General features: G+C 40.6%; 1 protein-coding gene and 1 long non-coding RNA gene across 11 annotated transcripts; one reads left to right on the top strand and one right to left on the bottom strand.

Annotated features, from left to right (window-relative positions):
* Positions 1–290: 290 nt before the first annotated feature.
* KLHL8 (kelch like family member 8) lies at positions 291–15,746 on the bottom strand. 6 transcript variants are annotated; one of them, XR_010372765.1, is made up of 10 exons: positions 15,540–15,746; positions 11,713–12,261; positions 8,984–9,170; positions 8,150–8,293; positions 6,820–6,931; positions 4,564–4,732; positions 3,820–3,979; positions 2,586–2,787; positions 731–2,159; positions 291–538 (listed from the first exon to the last, which is right to left on the bottom strand). XR_010372765.1 is itself a non-coding variant. In XM_064450368.1 (10 exons), the coding sequence occupies exons 1-9, from the start codon at positions 15,744–15,746 to the stop codon at positions 2,036–2,038; spliced, it is 1,854 nt and encodes a 617-aa protein (XP_064306438.1). In that variant the 3' UTR covers positions 291–538; positions 2,001–2,035. The 6 variants fall into 6 exon arrangements, 4 of the variants coding, with proteins under 4 accessions (XP_064306438.1, XP_009508654.1, XP_009508655.1 ...); XR_010372766.1 differs by having other exon boundaries at positions 1,958–2,159; XM_064450368.1 differs by having other exon boundaries at positions 2,001–2,159.
* LOC135313161 (uncharacterized) lies at positions 2,096–11,713 on the top strand. Of its 5 annotated transcripts, none has more exons than XR_010372770.1 (5): positions 2,096–2,184; positions 5,633–5,736; positions 7,280–7,379; positions 8,198–9,497; positions 9,749–11,713. It is a non-coding gene; the product is annotated as an uncharacterized LOC135313161 (long non-coding RNA). The 5 variants fall into 5 exon arrangements; XR_010372771.1 differs by having other exon boundaries at positions 8,198–9,844; positions 10,682–11,713; XR_010372767.1 differs by having other exon boundaries at positions 8,198–9,861; positions 10,682–11,713.
* Positions 15,747–22,331: the final 6,585 nt, after the last annotated feature.

Raw genomic sequence — 22,331 nt, 5'->3', positions numbered from 1 at the left:
TCTAAGTCAAACTACTGTTTGACTTCCAGCTACAGGGTTGACAGCAGAGCTGTTCCCACACTGGACAGAATCCCAGTGCATTTGCTGTAACCTTTTTTCCCTGCTGAATGCGTCTCTCCCTTTGGTGCCTGGAAGGTGATTGCTGTCACTGTGATCCTGATGGGTGTGAGTTACTCACAGGCTGCACCCATGGATGCTAGCACTTTTCCCACTAAGTGGAGAAATGTATCAGCTGGCCAGCAGGACTGCCAGGCTACTTGGTTTCAGAGTCAGTATTACTTTGTGGAAAACTTGCCTTTTTATTTTTTCCCCTTAAGTTTTCTTGTTAGCCAGGACATCCATAGAGGAACCTGTTTGGTTCCAGAGAGGGGACCTGCACCTCTTCTTTCCATTGCTCCTAGCCAGATCAGAAGCCGTAAGTACCACAAGGGTGACCACATCCTTGCACGGGGGCAAGGGCAGTAGCAGGGTAGTACGGCTTGCAGCTGTAACACAGGTTTTTTCCTGCTGACAGAGGCTTCCTGTTGAGAATTACACTCTGCAGAAACAAAAAAATAATGCTGTAATGTTTCCCCACAATGGCATGCTCCAGTCACAATATAACAAGGTGTTCTGAAGTACAAATATTTTATTGCAACGTTTCATTATTTACAGTACCGTTCCCTTTGTCCCTGGGCGCTACCAAAGCGCAAGCCATTCCAAACAGGAAAGCTAAATGATGGTAACTCACCAGCAAATATGACTGTGCCTTACGCTCATACTGTCCTGCCTCTTCCCTGGTACTGAATGCAGAGAGGTCTGCTGCTCTCCCTGGCCACCTGGAACAACTTGGGAAGGTGAAACTTTGGTCAAAAAGGCTTGTCTGTTGGTCTGTTCAAGGTGATGCAGTAACAGGGATCTGCAGCCTTTCCAGCTGGACTTCACTTGGAATTCAGGGTTTCTGACTGTAACAAGACACCTTTGTACATAGCACTGTCAAGTTTACATTTTGATTTTTGATGTAAGTAAGTACTCGTTTACTTCCAATTCTTTTTATTGCTTCTTCTCATTAGTTTATGTAAGCTTTAAGCCATTTGCCTGTTTTGAGGCTAGATCTTCCTGGCTTAACTATCTTAGAAGAGCCAGTACCTCTAGAATTACCACAGAGTTGCTACTGGATACTGAAATTGGAGGTGTCATCTCCTAGAATTGCATTTAAAGGTCTTTACAGAATACTGCAACTTCTCTTATGCATTTCCACTGAAGTCTACATCTCAAAGTAGGACAAATTACACTGGTTACTTCAGGGATGACCTCTCAACAGGAACTTGCCTTTTGGCAGGCGGGTAGTTACTACAAATTTTATTGAAGACTGTTCTAGTGGCTAAACTCAGGTCAAGAATCTTTTCAGCCCTCTAACAAGTGTATTAGCTACTCTGATAGACAGGTTTCAGGCCGAGTACCTGCAATTTCCACTGCTGCCACTCCAAGCAGTCCCTTGGGAGATGGGCAGTGAACTCTGCTCCAGTTACCTCAGTGTGCAACGGGGATGTTGTTACCTTCTAAAACTTGAGACGCTTTGTGTTACAAAGCCCTTGCACAATTACAAAATGTTTAAGACTACGTTCCTGAAAGTAAGTTATATTAAATGGCACTCGAGTCCTCCAGAAAACGTGTAGCAGGGCTGTTGTGTGAGGCTCAGCAGTACTAACTGCTGCTCTTTCCCCTCACCCCATGCCTGGTTCACAGTTCAATAATAAGCCCCTGCAACAGCTGCCTCAAATGATTCTGAAATTACAACTTCTCAAAAATGGGATGACTGCAGCTCTGGCAGGTTTCCTCCTGTAAGTCATGCTTTTATTCCATGTTTTCACAGGCTTTTCTGTATCACTATTGACAGAAAGCTCCCAAAAGCTTTACAGTTGCAGAATGTAACATTTTCACAAAGAAAATGCATTGTTTTTATTTTTTAACCCACCATACAAAACATGGAGTTTAAAAGCTCTGCAGTGCCTCCTTACTATCATTCCTCTGGAAATTGGAGAGGCAGCAGAGCTCACATGCAGTCAACAACGTTGCTGGATCCTTGGCCCACGTCCCGGATCTGGCTGCTGAGACAAGAGCACACAGCCACACCTGCCCCTGCCCTGCAGTGTGACACGGAGCCAACAAGTTCCCACCTAAAGAGATGGCAGGGGAAAAAAAGTAAGTTCTTGTCCTTTGTAAACAACTTGAAAGTATTTCTTTTCCGTTTCTGAAATTCTATTATACAGCCTGTTTATTCTGCACAAAAATACACCCTGCTAGTTTATTCTTATTACTTCCCTGGTAATTTAGTGCAAAATCAGATTGAAACAAACCGAAGAGTGTAGTTTCTTATTGAATGAAGGGAAGAAGACAAGGGATGGAGAGGAGGAGGAGGTGCTTAAATATTTACAAGAACCTAGTGGCATAAGCAGCACTGCTGCATTGCTAGTCATGGATATTGCTCAATTATTACCAGGAAACAACAGAAAAACTCCTGCTGCATGCTATTTCTATTATGCTGTGTTTTCATATAGGCAGATTTCATTGTCTTATTAGGCCAAATAAAAAATGTACATTACCTATTCACTACGGGATCAAATGCTTCCACTGTATTCAGGTACGCGTTGCCATTATGACCTCCAACTGCAAAAATTTTACCCATCAGTGTCGCTATACCAACGCCACCCCTTGGAGTTGTAAGCTCTGCTACATACTCCCATTTGTTACTGCGTGGGTCAAACCGCTCCACCGAGCTCAGTGGAGAGTTGTCATCAAAGCCACCTGCAAAGAGTCATCACATGATCAGTTTTTAGCCACTTCTAGTGGCGGTGATATCCAGGACTGGCACTATCAGGCTGTTCTCAGCATTCAGTGGGCTAGTGTCCAGCTCTATTTCTTTATGTGACTTTTACAAGCTCCTTGAAATTAATCTCACAACTCTCCCTCCAGTCACCATACAAGCATCACCAAGAGTGACAGTCGGGTTCTGTTCAAGTTGCAAGGAGAGCTACTTCTATTGTGTTTTTCATTTTAACTATGTGTAAGATTAATTTAAGGAAAAAAAAAAAGAGTTTCTAATTTGGAATAGAAAAAAAAAACCCTAAGACCAGTAAAAGGGTGGTCCTGATCTTATTTTGACTTAAGCAAAGTCTTGTGGTATTTTCAAATGACAGCATTGCTGAATACATGAGTAGGGAAAAAAAAACCTCAGGTAAGACTTTGGTGGTGCATTATTTCGCTTGCTGGGGTAGCTGTCAGAGGGGCATTTTACTCAAAACCTTTTTAATCACTTAGGATAATACAGAAGGCAGAGCTCTGCACCTGTCATCACGGCATACCTACCTGGCATCTTCCTCTCTCAGGAGAGCAGGTGAATGCAAGGTAGAGCAGAACAAGACCGGCCTAGGACAACAGGCTGTGGAATAAGTGTAATCACTGTGCAAAAAAGCTACTGTTGTCTACACAGAACTAGTCTAAACAGAACTAGCGCGCTTTGAAAGTGTGTGAATGTAAGAATCATTTTCCTAAAATGAAACTCAAGATTAGTGAATCCTGAGAGGATTTTCTATATAGACGTGCTGTCCTGGACAGTATATATAGCCCTCCTGAAATGTGGGTTAGGAACTGCTTTTGATTTCCTCGCTAACATACCTTTGTTTAAGCGTGCCCTGGTTGTGCTTGCTTTCTTCTCCTGCCCAAGAACACAAAGTACAGGTCAGATCTATCTGTTCCCGTTCCTCTAGCAACAACAGCCTCTTCCAAATGCCAGTACTTGGCAGAAACAGCACTACAAAATGCTACATCCCTACTCACCGACAACATACAAGCAGCCGTGGAGCTCACTGACACCATTGCCAGCTCTTCGCTGACCCATCTCTTTCACTTCTATCCACTTATCCAAATGGGGATCGTATTTCTCCACACTGGAAAGAGATGCTACACCATCATTGCCACCCACAGCGTAAACATGGTTCTGGAAAACAGTTGTATAGAGAAAGATTATTGTATTTGCTCAGGTTTTCATAAGCAATGCTAAAATTATAGGAAAACATGGGATATGCATACAGTCCTAATTAAGTCTGCTGTTGGAATTCTTAAAAGTAAATAATTATTGAACAACTCGTAAACATTATCCTCAAAGAAGTGAAAAAGTTACGTAGTGTTGCAGATACTTTGCAGAGTAAGCATGGCAACAGGGGTATTAAAGTGCAGATGCATTCAGTGCCTTTAAACATAGTAACTATGACAAACCAGTCTACTGAATGAGACAGGAAGCATTAGCCTGATGTTATTAGAAGGGTCCTGGTACTTGCTCCCAGTACCTCAAATACTGTTGAAACAGGGAGCAGAGTTCAATTTGATATTACTATTACTATATGATAAGTATCCTAAATATCCTCACCTTTTGCACAGTTCCATAGGATTTTGATGACTGGAGGTGCTCAGACCCACCAGCTGCATTTTGTTTAAAATCTTGTGTTCTGCCTTGTAAAATCAGATTTGAAAAGCCGGTCGGTTCCTCAGTTGGCCCTGACTTGGGAGGAAACAGTCACTTACCACAAGGGCTACGGAGCCGACTCCTCCTCTGGGAGTGTTCATTGGAGCAACTGCGCTCCATCGATCAGAATCAATGTCGTATCTTTCCACATCGCTGAAGCAAGTGTTGTCATCTAAACCTCCTATTGCGTAAATGGGGCCACCAAGGGAGGCAAGAGCGATTCCTCTCCTAAGGAAACCACAGGATCAATACTTCAGTGCAAATCCGTAAGGAAAGGGAATGGAAGAGACACATCAAGTGCAGTGTTACCTGACTGGCACCTTTTTCAAGCTATGAGGGGAAAAAGTAATGAAAATTTAAAAAGTGAAGTTCATAATAAATAATGACCAGTAACTGTGGCTGGCCCTCTCCACACCTCTGCCAGTCTTGCAGCTTTATCCTGAAAGTGTTTTGTATGTTTGTAGCTTCTCATTACAGGGGTTTCATCTTAACTTCATCTCAGCTTTCCCAGGCACCTGCATGTTATTGTGTGATCCATGAACAGGACTGTTGCAGCTAGAATGTTTTTAGACTGAAAAAATACAACGTTCCTGTTTAAAAAACCAATTAAAAAAAAAAGGCAGGGGGGCATGGAATACTGTTTTGACTGAATGTCACCTAAGGCCCAAGTCCTCTACTTACACGCTTGGATATATGAGATTTTCTTAGTTGTTTGATTTCTCTCAGTACTGAATTTTACACCTCCTAGCCTGTTTTACTGAATCTGATTAAGAATGAAAACCTGCTGGTTTTAATTTTGTTGGTACAGCTGCTGCCACAATTTGGAAATGATTTTTTTTGGGAGTGATATTAATATACATTAAAAGGCAAACCTGTGCTGGATATTAGATGACTGAACTCTAGCAAGATTTAATTGCAATTTCTTCCATTCTGTTATTTTCTATTAAGTCTGTGTTAAAATAGTTGTCAGAGTTTTTTTTTCCCCCTACTGAATCTACAATATGAGAGTACAAACGGTACTACAAGTTAAAAAAGTATGGTCTACAATGTAAGCATTAAGTTTCTGCTTTAACTACCAAGACAGATGATTTATCATTTCACTGAGAACATTCTTGTCTCATTACACAGAGAGCAGGTCCACAGATACCTGGGCAGGAATGATGGAGGCACAATCTTTCTACAGAATAAACATTGTGGTAATATCCCGGGCTCATCTTAAATTGCCTCAGCAGGTAACGTAGACACCATCAATGGTAGCAGGGTTGTTTTTTTTTTTAACCAAGTATTCCGACACCACCTCTGTGGATGGGAGGAGTGGAACATAGCCAAGGCATAGCAGTGTTTTCATTTACCAAGGTACTGAGTAAGAAATGTCACAGAAACCTAGGGCCGATGTTTGCCTATATGTCCTGGGGCGGTGGCAGGAGGGAGGAAAAGGAGCAAGAAGCCATTCTTAGGAGTCTGGGTCGTCTTTGATTAGGTCACAGCTACACAGAGCTTTAGGACTTAGCCATGCTCAATATTTTCCTCTTGCTTGTACATGATGCTTTTAGAAACAAATAACAAAACAGAATGTAGAATTAAGGAGGTTGATTTAAATGACAGCAGAAACAAAAAATTCTAGTTCTGTGAGTCTAGTAGCTCCTTAAAAGAATCTTACATGTCAAAAGGCAAGAAAAATCCTCGGTCTGACTTTCAGTGTTTTAGTGCTTCTGGCCTTTTGTGGCAAAAACATAAGCAGCTATTGGTTTTCTGGGCATGAAGTATTTATCTGTGCATGTTATGCTGCTCACTCTTCAAAAAAGAGCAAAACAACCCACAGAGCCAGTTAATCAGTTTCAAGTTCTTTACTGGGCATAGCAGAAAGGCCCTAGATATCAGAATGTAAGCACAGCTGGAGTAGAAGAGTGCTCTGCTCCAGAAGCCAGCCTCCTCTTCCCCCCCCCCCCCCCCCGCCCCGAAAAAAAGAAAAGGGTAATAGAGTGACAAAAGAAAGCCAAAGCGTAAACATAACCAATGTTACCAGCCAGGGCCTCTCCCTAGAGAGGGGGATTGTGCAGTTTGGCACTGAAATACTAACAGTATGTTATGCACAACTTTGCCTTTGTGCAAGTATGTGATGTATGCAACTATGTGATGCAGATTTGTATTTTACTTTAAGCTAGTAAATAAAGCCCTAAAATAAGAAAAAAAAATCCTAAAAGTTGCACAGTTTTGAAACCCAAATAAAGGCAGGACAGATGATTTTTTTCAGTATGAGCAAGAAATGATATATCACAGACTAGGACTTAAATTTTGAATCACAGGACATGTACCTCTTTGTGTTCATTGATGCCTTCATCATCCACTTGTTTGTGAGGGGATCAAATACTTCCATGCTTCCTAAGTGTTCATTTCCATCATGTCCACCTACTGCGTAGACTTTACCTGAAACACATACACATCTTTCAATACAGAGATTGCTTGGCAACACTTCAGTTTTCATTTATGTGATGTCCCTGCCTGTGTGGAGACAAAAATATCAAAGGTTAAAGTTTTCAATATCAGGATTTTAATAAATATGGACTTTATATTTTAATATGCTGTACTCAACCAGAAATCTGTTCTAATGTGGACTTTTATATATATCTCAAGCTTTATAGAAAGCTTGAGATATGTAGAAAAAAAATATCTTCCCATAACTTGAGTACTGCAGGTCAGATCAGTTTTGGACATTTGTATCGGTCTCTCCAGATTTTCTATGGGGGGAGAAAAAAAATCTCTGTTCTGCTGCAGCAATGCGGGGACTACTGTGTACAAGAAGTTGCATCATGGGTGCTACGTTGCTCTGGACTGCGCGGACCTGGTGTCAGAAGATGGAGACCCAAAAATAAAGGTAGGTCTGCTCTCGGAAGAGTTATGGTCTCAGTGACTTCCCTGTATAGATTCAATATGAGGGGAGGTAGTATGAGTACTAGCAAATTCTCAGTGACTCTGCTGTGTAAGGCCATTTCTTTATAAATGGATTAAAAAAAATTAAATCACCTATTAAAGCAAGAGGCTATATATAGTTCACAGAATCATAGAATGGTTTAGGTTGGAAGGGACCTTTATAGGCCATCTTGTCCAACCCCTCTGCAGTGAGCAGGGACATCTTCACCTAGATCAGGTTGCTCAGAGCCACGTCCAACCTGACCTTCAATATTTCCAGGGCTGGGGCATCTACCACGTCTCTGGGCAACCTGTTCCAGTGTTTCATCACCCTCATTGTAAAAAATCCCTTCCTTGTATCTAGTCTAAGCCTACCCTCCTTCAGTTCAAAATTATTATCCCTTGTTCTGTCTCAACAGGCCCTACTAAAAAGTCTGTCCCCATATTTCTTATAAGTCCCCTTTATGTACTGAAAGGCTGCTATAAGGTCTCCCCAGAGCCTTCTCCAAGCTGAACAACCCCAACTCTCTGTTTGCAGTAATGTCTTTTCAGTAACCATGCTCTCAGATTTTTTCAGAATCAAAAACCCTTTCACGGGGAAGAAGCTTTACTAAATTGAAGAATATCCAGCAGTTAAGCCACTGCAAGACAGATTTATTTAGTAAAAGTACCAATTCCAGCAAAAGGAGCAAACAAGTGCCTTCTGAATAGGGTTGCTTGAATAGGGTTACTGACCTCCCACAGAGATCACACCCACATGCCGCCTTCTGCTGTTCATTTCAGGGCCAAAGAACCAGTTGTTCTTACTGATGGAGTAACATTCAATGCTGCGAAATGGGTCACCCGATCCACCTCTACCACCGACACAGAACAGCACACCTGAAGAAGAAAAAACATGTTTCCAGAAAACTAGCAGGAAGATGGGAGATAAAGTTGCATAGCAGAGTGAACTGAAAATTATGTAGTTCAGGAGAAGTTGTATTTCACTTCGGCCTCAAGGGGCCCAGTCATTGCCCTGTATAACTGGATGCTGGATTTTGGCCTTTGCTTGGCATGCTGCTATGGCGATTAACTATCTATGCTTTTGCAAAAACATATGTAAAATATGCTTTGCTTTTTGTGATTTTGCTTAGGGAGATGCACAGATTGTTTGCTAAACATAACAATGTAAAAATTAGGATTTTCAGTCTGATATTCATCACTTACTTTTGGTGTAGGTTAGCCAAAGAGTTTAAAAGTTAGCTCAACCTTCTCACATCAAAAGGTAAGTGTCCACTGTTTTCAGTATAGCTTTGAGCATACTGCCTGGTCATAACATACTTAACAGTTCTAGTTTTAATACAGATAGAGTCAATCAGGATAAACGCTTTAAAGAAAGAAAATGACTGCTAAAGTTCTGCTAGAAAAATGCAGAACATCACCTAATTACTAGAGAGGTACACAATGGCTTCCCCAATTTTGCATCAAGTCATTAACAAACATTTATACCAAGCTATCTAACCCTGCACAGATGCGCCACCTTTTCTCCACGCCACTGCCTACTGGATAATCAGACACACATTTAATTACCAGCAGTCTGCTTCCTTGGTGTTGTGCGAATGGAGTACTCAAAGTCTGGCACTGCCCTGCTGCTCAGGTGAAGGTGGTAGTTTCTTGCTTCATCCAGCAAATCCCTACATTTTAGATTCTGCTTGACAATCTCTTCCTTTGCCACAACACCCATAAGGAAACAAATGGGCAAGAGAGGCAGCCGTACCTGACAGAAATGAACACAGTTGGAGTAACGGCCTGAACTGAGTCTCATGATTTACAGAGATGCACGCATAACAGATGGCAGCTTCTGAGCCAGCTGCCAGCTCCATGCTCTTCACTAAAAAAAGCTATTTTTTTTTTCCAGAATAACAGCAATATGAACAGTTCTTTTTTGTAACAAATGTTTGCTACAACCATTTGCATTTAAGCAGCAGTGGAGAACTGTCTCTTGGCCCAGGCTGAGCAGTAGTGCCGCTGCCTGTACTGCACCTGTGCCTGCCCAGTGTGAAGCAGGCAGCATCTGTGGCTTTACCAGGATAGCCTGTGTCAGGTTAGTCTGCTGAGGGTATGAATTTTCAGCCCATTGCTATGCCAGCATAAGAAAGCTTTTGCTAGAATGGTTCATTTTCTTTGGCCGGCAGGTCAAGAAGGAACCACTGTCAGCATGAGCTAAGTGTCTATTGAGGAGGTATTGCTAGTGCAGTAACACCTTTCTCTAGCATGGATATGACAGACTAGAGGATTAAAAAGAAGAAAAAAAGGTTGAGAGCTAATTGTTTCCTTCCCCAAATCCTCCTGCAGTTCCCCAGAAGAGAGCTGGTGACCAGGCTGAGGAATGGAAGGCTTTTTCTGGGTGAGGCCCAGGTGGTTGCTGCCCAGAGCAATCTCCAGTGAAAGGTCAGATCTGAAATAAGGTACTCCTCCCCAGAGTCATTTATTTCAGCAAACCTTTCATTTGTCTTTGAGAGAAACAGTGAGGAATATGAAGTACAATCATGTGCAAAGGTGGGACAGGTGTTAGCAGGGGGTGGAACTGAAGTAAACCACCATCTGACTTCCTAAGGTTTGGAGTCTGCTGTGAAGCACCTCCCAGCTCAGCAGCAATGGTGAGGTCCAGCATCTCCAGTGCTTCTCAGAGCAGCAGGATGGTGCTGTTATATGGCTGACAGGTGTCCCTAGCTTTAAGCAAGTGTCTCTACCAGTTCGTCCACGCACTTGCTTCCAGTCCCACTTCTGCCTTTACTTTGGCCTGGCTTATTTTAAGCTGATGAAAAACCCCACTGTAGCCCTGCTAACAGACTTGTGAGGTTAGTGATGCGGAAGGAACTCAAGGCTGACAAAATCAGAACCTCACTATAACAGTGAAACCCATAAAAGGCTGATTATGATGTGGATAATAACTGTCAAGACGCCCAGTCATGTTTTCTGCTAGCAATAATGTCTACATCAGTTGATGGTTCCATATACTGTGACAAATATTTACAGGAAGGGGGTTTACTTTTTAATTGCTTCATTCTAGACTCCAGCTTCCCTAAATAGAATAAAGCTGTTAATATCATGTGCTAGCACAACTGGGCAACAAAAATAAATCATCTTTTTAATCTCAAATTATCTTGCCTGTAAATCTAATTATAGTGTACTAAAGGTTTTTTGTACCAAAAACCTCATGCTAGTCTAGACGAAACCAAAGGCTTTTTGGAAGACAGTTAATAAACAGTTGTGATCTTTTACCAGGAAATGTGAAAAAATGATGCATGAAGACAACAGCAGCAGCATGTTAGTGGATCTCTCTCTCATTACGCACATGATGCCAACATTAGCAGTTCTGCCAAATGCAAAATACTCAAGTTGGAGTTCAGTGACAACTGAAACAGTACATTTGATCCTATCTGCTAAGATACATAGGGCATTTTGCAGCACATGGCAGGTACCTCCCTCCTCCCCAGCACTGGTTCTCCATGCCTGTCCAAATACGGTATTTTAAACTCCCATAATCAGCACATATGGAGCTTGAGTAACTGAAGTACGTAACGCTTTGACAGGAGGAGGATGAGTGTTTAAATAAGTTCAGCTGAGTGACCTTTTGATACCTATTTGTGTTTCTTTCAGAAGCAGTGGACTCACATCAAGTCTAGACAATTAAACTGCAAACTCCTTTCAGATACTACAGGTAACAAGCAGTGCTAGTCTAGTGAGCATTAAGGAGTCTAGCATATGTTTCCTAGCCTGCCTATAGGTCTAACACATCCTGGTCTTCTGTTAATTAAATATATGGAATATTCTGTAAGTAGCACGACTTGATGTGACACATCTCCATTACAGTTTTACTTTCCTAGCCATGTAAAAAACCTCCTCCACAGCTTTGCTCTCCTTTCTTAAGCACAAATACTTACCAGCAAGGGAATTGAGCATTTCAAGTTGTAAACATATCAAACCAAGTGAAGTGGTGGCTTTATGTTCTCCACTGTGTGTAAATCTAGGAAGTTTCTGCTCTAACACACATGCAGCTTTTTGTTGGCTCCCCACCCCCCCAATAAGGAGCATAAAGTGAGTACTTTTCTCTCTACAGAAACTGGAGAATATGCCTTCTTCCTGATAGTCAAGAGATCTGACCTGCTTCCACTGTCAACTCACAGTTGTGACTACCAGATAAGACACCAAGTGCTACGAACATTTTTCATCCTGAGATCTACCTAAGTACAAACAGTTGATTATACAACTAAACCAGTGATGAGACAGGCACCTGGCACCTCGGTCTGCCCTACCTGTGCAAGTATTTCATCCAGCCAGGTAGCATGATGCTGTGGATTGGCTAGCAGCCACTTGATAGCAGCGTTGTAAACTTGCTTCTCATTTTCAATATTCAGGTCATTGGAGGACAGAAGTTTATGGAGGTGCTGTGGTGACACACTCACAAAGTCTTCGCACTCCACCACTTCTGTAAAATGTTCACAAGCATACTGATCGGCCATGTCCATCAGATCAATGCGGTTGTGACTCTCTGCAAATGCCCTGACTGCCAGGCAGTTGGAGGGATGGAAGTGCAGCTTCATGTATTCACAGCACGCCTTTGCTACCAGTTCCACCTGAAGAATGCAAGCAGCATACAAGAGAGGCTGGACGTTATCCACTGTCAGAGTAAGCCGGGAGGAGTACACAAACTTCACTAGGTCTTCTATTGCATCACCATCGAAGTCCCTGATCTCAATCAATGTCTGCTTGGCTTCAGCCATTTCCGAAAGAAACATGGCTCTGAAGTAAGGTATAACACAAGCTAGCACCAGTTTGTGGCAGGAGATAAGCTTTGAACCAACCTGAAAAAAGGAACAAAAAAACCAGCCATCTTTTACTGGAATGTCAGTTTCAGCTATGAAATAATGGACAGTTAAGCTGAAATAAGAATTCTGAACTTGATATGCATTGAGCTACTGTATTTTGTTCAAACAAATTAACTCCATTTGCCCTGTACTTCTGACATTAGTCAATGTATCCCAAGCAGACCTGAGTTGTAACTTGGCTGCCAGAGTAGGGCAAGGCCATAACACAAGGAAGCAATAGCACTGATGCACTGAACTAGCTTTTCTTTTGAGAGCCATGCCCTATTTTTTTAAATGAAACATCCTTTCATAAGGATACCTAGAAGGGTATCTAGAAGGTTCATAGGAACCTTCTAGATGCATCTTGGAGAAAGGAGGAGACTGCTAGGCATTTGTTTGGTTTATGTGTATGCAGAGACTTTAAAGTGTGTGTGTGTGAATTATAAAGTGACATATTTAGACTACTTAATTTAAACCTCTGGACTTTTACTGCTGTTTATAGGAACAAATTCATGTAAAAATGCAGTAATAACAACTATTGCAGGGATTATTAGAAGTTACCAATCACTTCAAGAGTTTTAAAAGCTGTTTAGCCACAAAAGCCAGAGTATTCCCCATAAAAACAATGCAAAGTAAGCTTTTTCACTTACAAAATTCTAGAATTCAGTTATATTTAAAAGAGAATGTAAATATTGAAGGTAATAAACAATCCACTACTTGTTTGTATTACAGGAGTGCTTTCTTACAATCTTGGTCATTCTGCAGTCTGGACTAACATAAATGGATGGCTGACTTAAGCAACCAGTTTCCCTGACAGACTTAAATTACATGTTCCTTTTCAGATGAAGGTATTAGTCAGCTGTCTTGCAATTTAAAAAAAAAAGGATATTATTATAAAAGATAATTTGGAGGTTTTTCTAGCTCTGATTCAATACACAATTGTTCTAGCCTTTTTAAAAGTATGTATTATCAACACAAGTGTAACCTGCCTGGTGAGCTGCAAGCTGAGTACAGAAAGCAAACACACATAAAAGAGTACACAGATTAAAAGAGAGGAAAAGATGGATGGCTTAGTGTGAGTTAATTAGATCACTCCAAAAGGGACAATTCGGAGACCTACCAAATGAACAAAAAAAACAAACCAACAGGAGAAAAGCAGGTGGTATGCATCTGCCACTTTCTGTCTTCTGACAGGAAACTGTACATATCCCATTAGCAGTACAATAGGTGAATTCCAGATTTTAACTCTTTGGAACAGAGGAAGTCTCCCTCTGTGCTCCCACGGTTTACCACTGTTATGGTGTCAGCACTCCAACTAATTATAGTACTCATGCAAAAAGATGCTTCCAGCTGGTCTGCTATATCATGGAAAGCTAGGCCATTCTCACCTTAAGAGATTTTTTTATTCTGCCCATCATCCCACTCTCTAACTAGATCTTTCTTTTGAATTAAGTGTCTTCACTATTTTAGCCAAGTCTGCTTCATTTTAAATATCTTGCATGCTCTTGGTATTTTGAAATCAGAGTTCCCCTCCTGTTATTAATTATCATATTTTAAGAGCCAGCAGTTAAATCAATAATTCATCTGACAACAGCAATGCCAGAATTGCTCACCATCAGAGGTCATGCACAAAAGCAGAAAGTTCAGTAGAGAAGTAATTATTCTAAAACATGAGAAATGCCTGAGCTCTAAAGAAAGAAAAAGTCCTCCAGAAGATTCAGTTCAAGATACAGTTACCAGTTTCTTGAAAATCACTGATTTAGGAAGCTTTATGGTAAGATGTACGTAGGTTGCTCTAGCCTCTATAGATGATATTCTCTACTTGAGGACTGGAAGCCAAGTCATGCAATCTAATATTCTTAAATTACCAAGTAGCTCCACACAAGTAATACAAATGAACTTTAATACAAGCTTAACTTAAGGAAAACTAAACTGCAGCCACAGAAAAGTACATTTTCCCAGCCAGGCTTCCCTAGCAGGAGTGTATGTTTAACTGTGTTTATAAAATAAGACTTTCTGCCCTTTTTGCAAGTATGGGTAGAAGGGGAAAAAGGTGAGGATGAAGTCAAGAAAAGGGAAGAAGAGGGTTAAGATTTCTAACATGAACCTTTTTCCCCAAAACACCTTTTAAAATGGCAGGTGTAAGAAGACCTAACAATGACCTCTCAGGGAAGTTCTGTTTCATGGCTCTTGTGCTGTCCAGAGCAGCTTCAGTATTGTTATTCAGAGTCCTGTGAGCATTAACTAACCTGTTATGAGCCACTGGACCTATTCACTGCACCATCTAGTGCCTGCCTGGTGACAGGCAATTTAATACCTGCTGTGAAGCAGAACAGAAAAATGTTCTTGCTTATTCTGCTTCTGTTGTCCACTGGGGTGGAAGGGAGAGAAACCCTCTTCCTCTCAGAGATTTCCATTGTCTCCAAAGTGTTTTAGAAAGATGAGACACCTACTGGTGCAGGGGCACCAGGGACACACATCTGTCAAGCATTTGCCCTGCTAATATCCAATAGTAAAAGTGGTAGGCAAAAATTTTCTCCTAAAGGCATCTGTTGTTTGTTCTTGGTATAGGAGCTAGGCTTTACCTCTTTTTTCTTAAATAACTATCTTGCTAGACAACTAAGATGTCTAGCTAAGCAATACTTAATATTTGTAGGTGCTGACAACTACTGTTACAGATGCTAGACACAAATTTATTGTGATCAGGATATAAGTAATATATAGCTGAGTTACAAAGAATGCATTAAAGCAATGCTATGCAAGAATCAAAACTGGTTTCCTTTTCCTCCTTTACTCTTTGATCAGCTGTAGAACATAATTGTCTGGGTTCTTTTTTTTTTCCTCTCTTTGAGAATGCTAGAAATTAGAGTTGCTCCAGAAATCCTGTTTGTCAGGAAAGATCTAGCAGAACAACACAGAATGCAGAAATAGAGATAAAATCAGGGATGAAAGTGTGTGAGAACAAAAATGCTATGAGGAGCTGAAATTGCACAGTAATATACTGATCAACTGTGGGAACTTGCTTGGAAGGCAAGTTGGGTGAGGTCAGAGTCATGTAATTCCTCTCTCCCACTGTCAGTATCTTAAATGCTTACATTTTAGTTGTAAACTTCCTAAATAAGGGAAAAAAGCATGAGCCTATCTAGAGATGCCTCAGATCCAACAGGTATTCTATGGCTTCCATACCCCTGCCCAAATTCACAGCTACCTCCAGCACACATATTTGTAGCTTAATCTTCAGACTGTTAAATGCAATGGATGTGTAACAATATCACCTTCAGTGTAACATCGCAGAGCTCTCCAGCTTCAAAGAAGTGAAGAAGAGAGCTGTGAAAATCCTTCCAAGCCTCATTTGCTTCAAATACAAAGACGTCATCTTCACCATCACTGTTGGAAGACCTAGTTTGCTGCTGCTGCTGCCGCCTTTTTCCCTTTATCAGATGTTGTTTTGCCTGCTCTGGGACCATGGATTCTGAAGCCATTGGCTGTTGTTTCTTTCACTGCGTGAATCTTCAAAAAATCCTGCCAAGACAAAATCCAGCCCATCAGGAGTTAAGTCCTAAAATGCACTTAAGTACCGTTCATCTTCCTGTTTAAAAAAAACACACACACACAAAAAAAGCAGATGAGCCATTAGGTACTGCTAGTACTTAACACTTTTATTACATGTTATAAATACTACCTATAACCTTACTTGGGGAAGGTGGGAGGAGAAGGGGGGAAAAAGACCCACAATCAAGAATCCTGTGCAGGTACCTTTAGGAAAAGCCACTGTTTACGAACTCGTTGCCCATGTTTCTTGCAAAAGACATGAAAAAGAAAAGGCAAGGATGTATCTTCCAACATTCCAGATCTCACTGCTGTGGATGGCAGAGGAACTGAAGGAACATGGCCCACAGACAACTGTGCTTCTCTCTCATCACTGCCGCCACAGACAGACTATTGATGTGACCTGACAGGTATTTTGTACGTACTTATTACTTAGCTTTCCTAGGTCTCTTCAAAACCTAAAGCAATCCTTAAGTGTTTTGTGCAATGTAAGCAAAATATAAAAAGCGTCTGCAGAACTAGAGAACAAGAATTTACACTTATAGAAAAATCTTGGAATGAAAATTATTTTCTTTTATCTAGCAACCGTATTAATGCAACAGATTTATATTTAAAGCTTAACAATGAGTGTTATGCAAAAGTTTGCTTCTGATTGCTAGCTTTTATTTTTTGGACTGTTTACCCAACTTAGCTGAAGATATTTAAGGTGTCTAATATTTATACAGCTCAGACTAAAGGAATCTTAGCTATACTGACATCACAGCTTTACTAAGGCTGAAAGACAAATCAGGGAATCCACAGACAATGGGGAGAAGGCTTTCTCGCTTCTGTCATTCAGGTATTTTACTCTTCCTGCTATTTGAGCTTCAGTTAGGTTAAGCTTGAAGTCCACCTTTTTATCTGTAATTTTTTTTCCAGTTTGGTAACATATTTTAAGTTTCAGCTCTGTGTGTCTAAAAGCTGTGAAAGCCAACTCAGCGAGATTTAGGCTGCGCATGTGCATACTTTGTGGAAGATTATGAAGTCTACAAGGAAGTTTGAAAGCATGGAATTACTGAACTCAGCTTACAAGCAAGAGTTCTGTTAGACTTTGACAAGGGAAATGAATGGATTTATGAGGTTTTAAGACAAAGCCTCTGGACAACATATTTAATAGCGTGTTCTTCTCTTACACTGGCTAGCTTTGGTTTTCCTGTTTTCTGGTTAATTTATTATGCATTCATTCTTCATTCTGCTCTAGGAGTTGATGATTGCTGTAGTTCAGTGATTTCTGCTCATGGACTCTGGTGTTGGAGGAAGTGGACTGACTAAAGTAACAAAAAATTCTTCTACAGTAAAAATCTAATGTCTGGGAGCAGAGCTGATTTTCCTTTGGGATATTTTGAAAGTGTCCATGCCTCTTATTAAATTTACAACGCCTCATGCATATGCATTGGTACTGGAGAAAGAGCAGGAAGTGACTTGAGGCGCTCGTACTCATTTCTGCTGTAGATCAGAGGGTTGTTGCCAGCTCCATGTCCTGTGCAGTGACAAGGCTGTTGGCTGCACTGGGCCTGGCAGGTTAAAGCAAGATCAAACATGCCTAGAATATTCACTAATGGTGCTGTAAGCAAGGTAAGTATTCTTCCTTTAAAAGGTATCTAAGAGAAAGGGATTACTTCCTCCAGAACCACAAACTAGCTCAAAGATATTACCAGTCACAGGATATTTGCATAGTTTATAGCAAGGAACACCTTTTTCTGCTGAAAAATTAACTTTTATTCTGCCAGATTTGACAAATTACTATACTAAGATGTTTTTCTAGTTCATTAGGAGGAAAAAAATCTTGATTATTTTGTTCTCCTCTTTTAACTTCAAATTAATCCTCCACTACTGGTACTCACCACCCTTGCTTTGTTTAACATGCCCTTTGAAGAAGTCACTACTACCACAGAGATATAACACTAACACTGAGCTTCAGAGGCAACCTACTAAAGTTACCAAAGTGAACACAGAGAAGCAAGAGGAAAAAGAGAGAAGGTGAAATACCATACAAGGGTTTTGAAAAGCATCATGTTATTATTCATTCAGAGGTAAGATACAGCAACTTTAGCCTATACTTCTAGGGAACTCTTGCTTATTTTGGTCCTTAACTGACACTCTCACTTCACTGTTCCCTAGCTATGCACCCCTAACTATTTTTACAGCCAAGTAGAAACACTGCTTTCACACAGAGCTGCCACTAAACTGCTTTCAGTCAGAACTCCAAACTAAACGATAGTTTGCAGCTCCAAAGTCGTAAAGTTTTTCCATCTGGTATATATGCCACATTTATCCTCATCCTTTAACTGCAACTGCATGTATACTGTCCGAAACCATTCTGTGTCTCATTCTAAAGGAGGCTGATGGTGTACATTTTACCTGTTCTGGGTATGCCATTGTAAGCACCACCACAAAACCCATGAGTCTTATCGGTGCTGTTGGAGTGACTTTTTTTAATGTTTTAAATAAACTGAGCAATAACACAAAAGCCAAAACAGAACTGATTTTAAGCAATGCTTTTCATCTGTATCTGATGCCTATATCCATTGAAGCTCTTGGAGATATTCTGAGCTGTCACCTGTAAAAAAAAAAAGTTGAGCACATATTTGGATTTATATATTTAGTACACACTAAGTACTCACTTGATATTGCAGGGGAAGAAACTAGAAATCACACCAGAGGAGACCAAGGCCATTACTCAGGCACATAGCCATAGATAGGAGAATCACATGCACAAGGGAGCTCCCAGTGTGGCAATATCAAATAACTATATGGGAACATGGGAGCAAGTCAGTTACTGCTCCTCAGGTAAAAATAAGTTTCTGTAACATGTTAAAAATTAACATGTTTAATATAACCTTAAGGAAATATTCAGATAGCAATAGTCTGACACAGTTCAGTTTCATTGTGATGAGACTTTGACAGATAATATCTTAGGTAAGATCCTTGTTCTTCCCCCAAGTCACCAATTCAGGAGCATTTTGTTTCTGTGATACATCTTGATCATCCAAATCTTTTTAGATATCTATCCACAACTCCCCCACTTGTCTTAACTATAGCATCTCACAGTTTCAGTCTTTAAAAAAATCATCTACTAAGGAAAGTACCAGCTGTAGCCATGAGACAGCTGTAAAGCTAGCTTTGAAGGAGGGCCAGGTTGATGTATATATCCAGTTTGCTGTTAATTGTATTTGGCTTGAGAAATAACACTATTATGAATTATATTGTCTATCTAAAAAATCAAGTGGTTTTCACAATCAGAGGTTTAAGGTAAGTCAAGAGCCACTACCATACTTAACTTCTGTAAAGAGCCAGGCTTATCAACACAGTGCATTACTAGAGTTAAACACAAAGAGAAGTAATATTACAAATGTAAAACACAATATTAAGATAATGTATTGAAGTGTGTGATATAAGCTATCACAACCCAGACAGAAGGAGAGAACAAGTGTTTCATTTGCAGAAAATACTGGTTTGGGCTGATGTGAATGCTTAGCTATAGTCCTTTACTGTTCTCAGATTTTAAATGGAACAGAAATGAGTTTTAGTAGTGCTGGAATCAAGATACTAAACTCTGGAAATCTGAAGGTCCTGCAGAAGTCACAAAGGCCAGTATATTTCAACTCCAAACCTACTCCTCCTTCCAGCCTGAAGCACAGTGGCAAATAGTTTTGTCATTGCATAGCCTTAAAGGGATAGCATATGAAAAGAGCAAGAAGTTGAAGTTGTGTTTTCAGATCTTTAGTTATATACAAGTTCACTAATTTAGGAACCACTAGCTAGGAGGATTAACCAGCATTTAAGTTAGCATGCAAGATGCTCTGTTAATTATATGCTAAGAATCCACAAACTGAGAGAGAAAAGCCATTTACAGATTTGCTCCCCAAATCAACAGTAATGCAACAATAACATCCAACTACTTGAGGTTAGTTTAGTACTGGGTGAATGCTGCAGACTTACACTATCTTTCCTCTCTAGAACAAAACACTGCCATGGCCATTCTAAACCTCAACAACATGTGCTCCCTTTTCATCTTGGCAGTTAAGTCTTCCAGCCTCCCTACAGTCTAGTATTTTGACTACACTAAGAGTGTAAGTGACCATCACAGAAAGTGACTGACTCTAAGGAAACTAAAGGAAGTGCCTCATTTTCATAACATCATCTGTTATCCCTTGTAGGCAGCTGCTTGACACTTTCCATGAAGGAGTAACTGTCTGAATAAAAAAACCAAACCACACATTGTTTATAGCTCACCACTGTTTGCTGAGAGCAGGTCAGCACTTGTTCAAGTCAAATATTTAGAAATATTGATGATGTCTGCTGTTCCCAGAGTACAGCTGTTCCAGACCCGATGGTGTTCTGGTCCTCAGGCAAGGGACTGAGGATCCCCTCCTAGCTATTCCTCACTATCAAACTTGGAATAGCAAGCAGGGATGGGAGGTCAGAGCTCAATCACGTTATCTTGTATCTGCTGCAATTCAGACAACAGTAACGTCCTAAAGTGATTTGGATTCAGACATTCTAGCTGAATCTGAAACTTAGTTAAGTTTAAAATTCCTCAAGTCACATAGAGTACTTATGTTCAGTAGAGGTAAAATACCTCAAATAATTTTGAAGCAAAAAAGAAATGGAAGACATTAGACAGAGGCAGGACACAAATGAACACTGCTGTTTTTCCCATCATGAAATTAAACCCCAGGAATCCTGGCTGACAAGCCAGCCTAGATGTTGGAGTACATAGCCTCCTCCCCCGTCAGGTACCCTAGGAGACAGTGCCCCAGAAAGAGGGGATCGTCCTCTTTCTTCCACTGACACAAGGGAGGAAGGCATTTCAGTGATACAGAACAGAAACAAAACCAAGACTCCCACTATAACCACAACTAGGCAGTGTTCAGATGAGACATATTATGATACCCATAAATCCAATGCTCTTTATGAGCAGTGGTACTGAAGTTGGAAAAAAGAAGGCAGAAGTCCAGGAGAAATCAAGATACAGGTGGCATTTCACCAGCTATCCTGGATGTAGTTTTGGTTACCCACCCCCAAGATGAACAGAAATCACATTGTGATTTGGGCAGAGAAAGGCAGTTAGCCTCACTCAGAAAACAAAAGGACTTTTTAATTGAAGAAAATTAGAAATTTGCCTTCTGTAAATACAACGTTTGTAGCCCTATGAGCAGGGCGGTTTTGGAAGTGACTTGAGTATGAAGAGACTGCGTTTGTACACGTGGCTGTGTAAAACTAACTTGTCTAATATAGAACCTGATGAGTCTCTGCGGGTAATTATGCACTGGTGCTGCTGACCACAAGATTAGGTAAACATATGCAGTGACAAGATCTTCTCCAGTTTAATCTAGCTAACACAACAAGTCTAGTTGATGTCCTGTATTGTATTAAGAAAACTTGAACATTTGAAAAGAGGGCAGCTGGCAGAGCTAAGGAAGAGACAGGGAGAGAAGTGGGAAGGGCAGGAGGCAGCTGCAGTGCAAACTGCAGCCAAGCAGCAGCTTTGGCAGGGACTGCACAAGCAGCTGTTCGCCGTTCAGTCTGGTTACAGCTGCATCACCAAGAAGGAACATGGGGGAAAAAACCTGATAGACAAAATAGTGTAGAAAAACCTTGGTACTCTCCCCTTCTCTGTTCACCAATTCCCTCAAAGGAGTTATGGAAGCCTCATGCAAAACTGCTTAGATGCCCATGCTAATTAGGTCAAAGCAGACAAGGTTGGAAAACATGGGAAAGTTCAAGTTACACTCTGTATTACAAGCCTAAGCCTACTGTACTTTTCAGCAGAAAGTTAATTTAACAGAAAAAAAAAAAATCAGAAACCACACATCTAACTGGTTTAGCTTATTTAAAACCACCAGGCTTCCTTTTGTAGAAAATAATTAAAAATTTTCTTAGGCAACACTAATACAGAATTTCTAGATCCTTTCAGTATTTCAGAGGTTCTTTGTAGAAGAAACTGACATGTGTTATTGTTTGTGTTACTTTTCACACAGGTAGTTCAGAAAACAGTGAAATGGGTACAGTTGGCACCATCTTTAATCTGCTTCTATGAACAAAGCTCCATCAATGCTGTAGACACACACTAAATGAGGCCAGCTCTTTCTTGGAAAAATGCAACAGAAAAAGGACAGAAAAGGTGTTTTGTAGAGCATGAAAAGCATAGTCAGATATAAATCTCATTTTGGAAGTAATTCTACCTGGCAATCCCTTGATCCTGTTTCCTGACAGCTTCTTCCCTGCTTCATTTGATCCAATATATGAGTACGCTCAACAAAGTTCTACTGAGGTTTAATCCCCATTTCCATCAAACACCAGAAATTGTCTTCTGGGCTTTACTGGATGACAGGGTGATGATTTTGTTCAATTTTGCGTAATCAAAACCAAACCAACAACCTAATATATCATGATTTACTTATGCTTGATTTACTTTTGCTTCAGAACCACCAAAACCCATCAGAAGCCCCAGAACAGCGAAGACGGACTGTTTT

Source organism: Phalacrocorax carbo, chromosome 4, assembly GCF_963921805.1.
Source record: "Phalacrocorax carbo chromosome 4, bPhaCar2.1, whole genome shotgun sequence".
NCBI lineage: Eukaryota > Metazoa > Chordata > Aves > Suliformes > Phalacrocoracidae > Phalacrocorax > Phalacrocorax carbo.
Note: the sequence above shows the minus strand (reverse complement) of the source record. Positions and strands in the feature narration are given on the sequence as shown.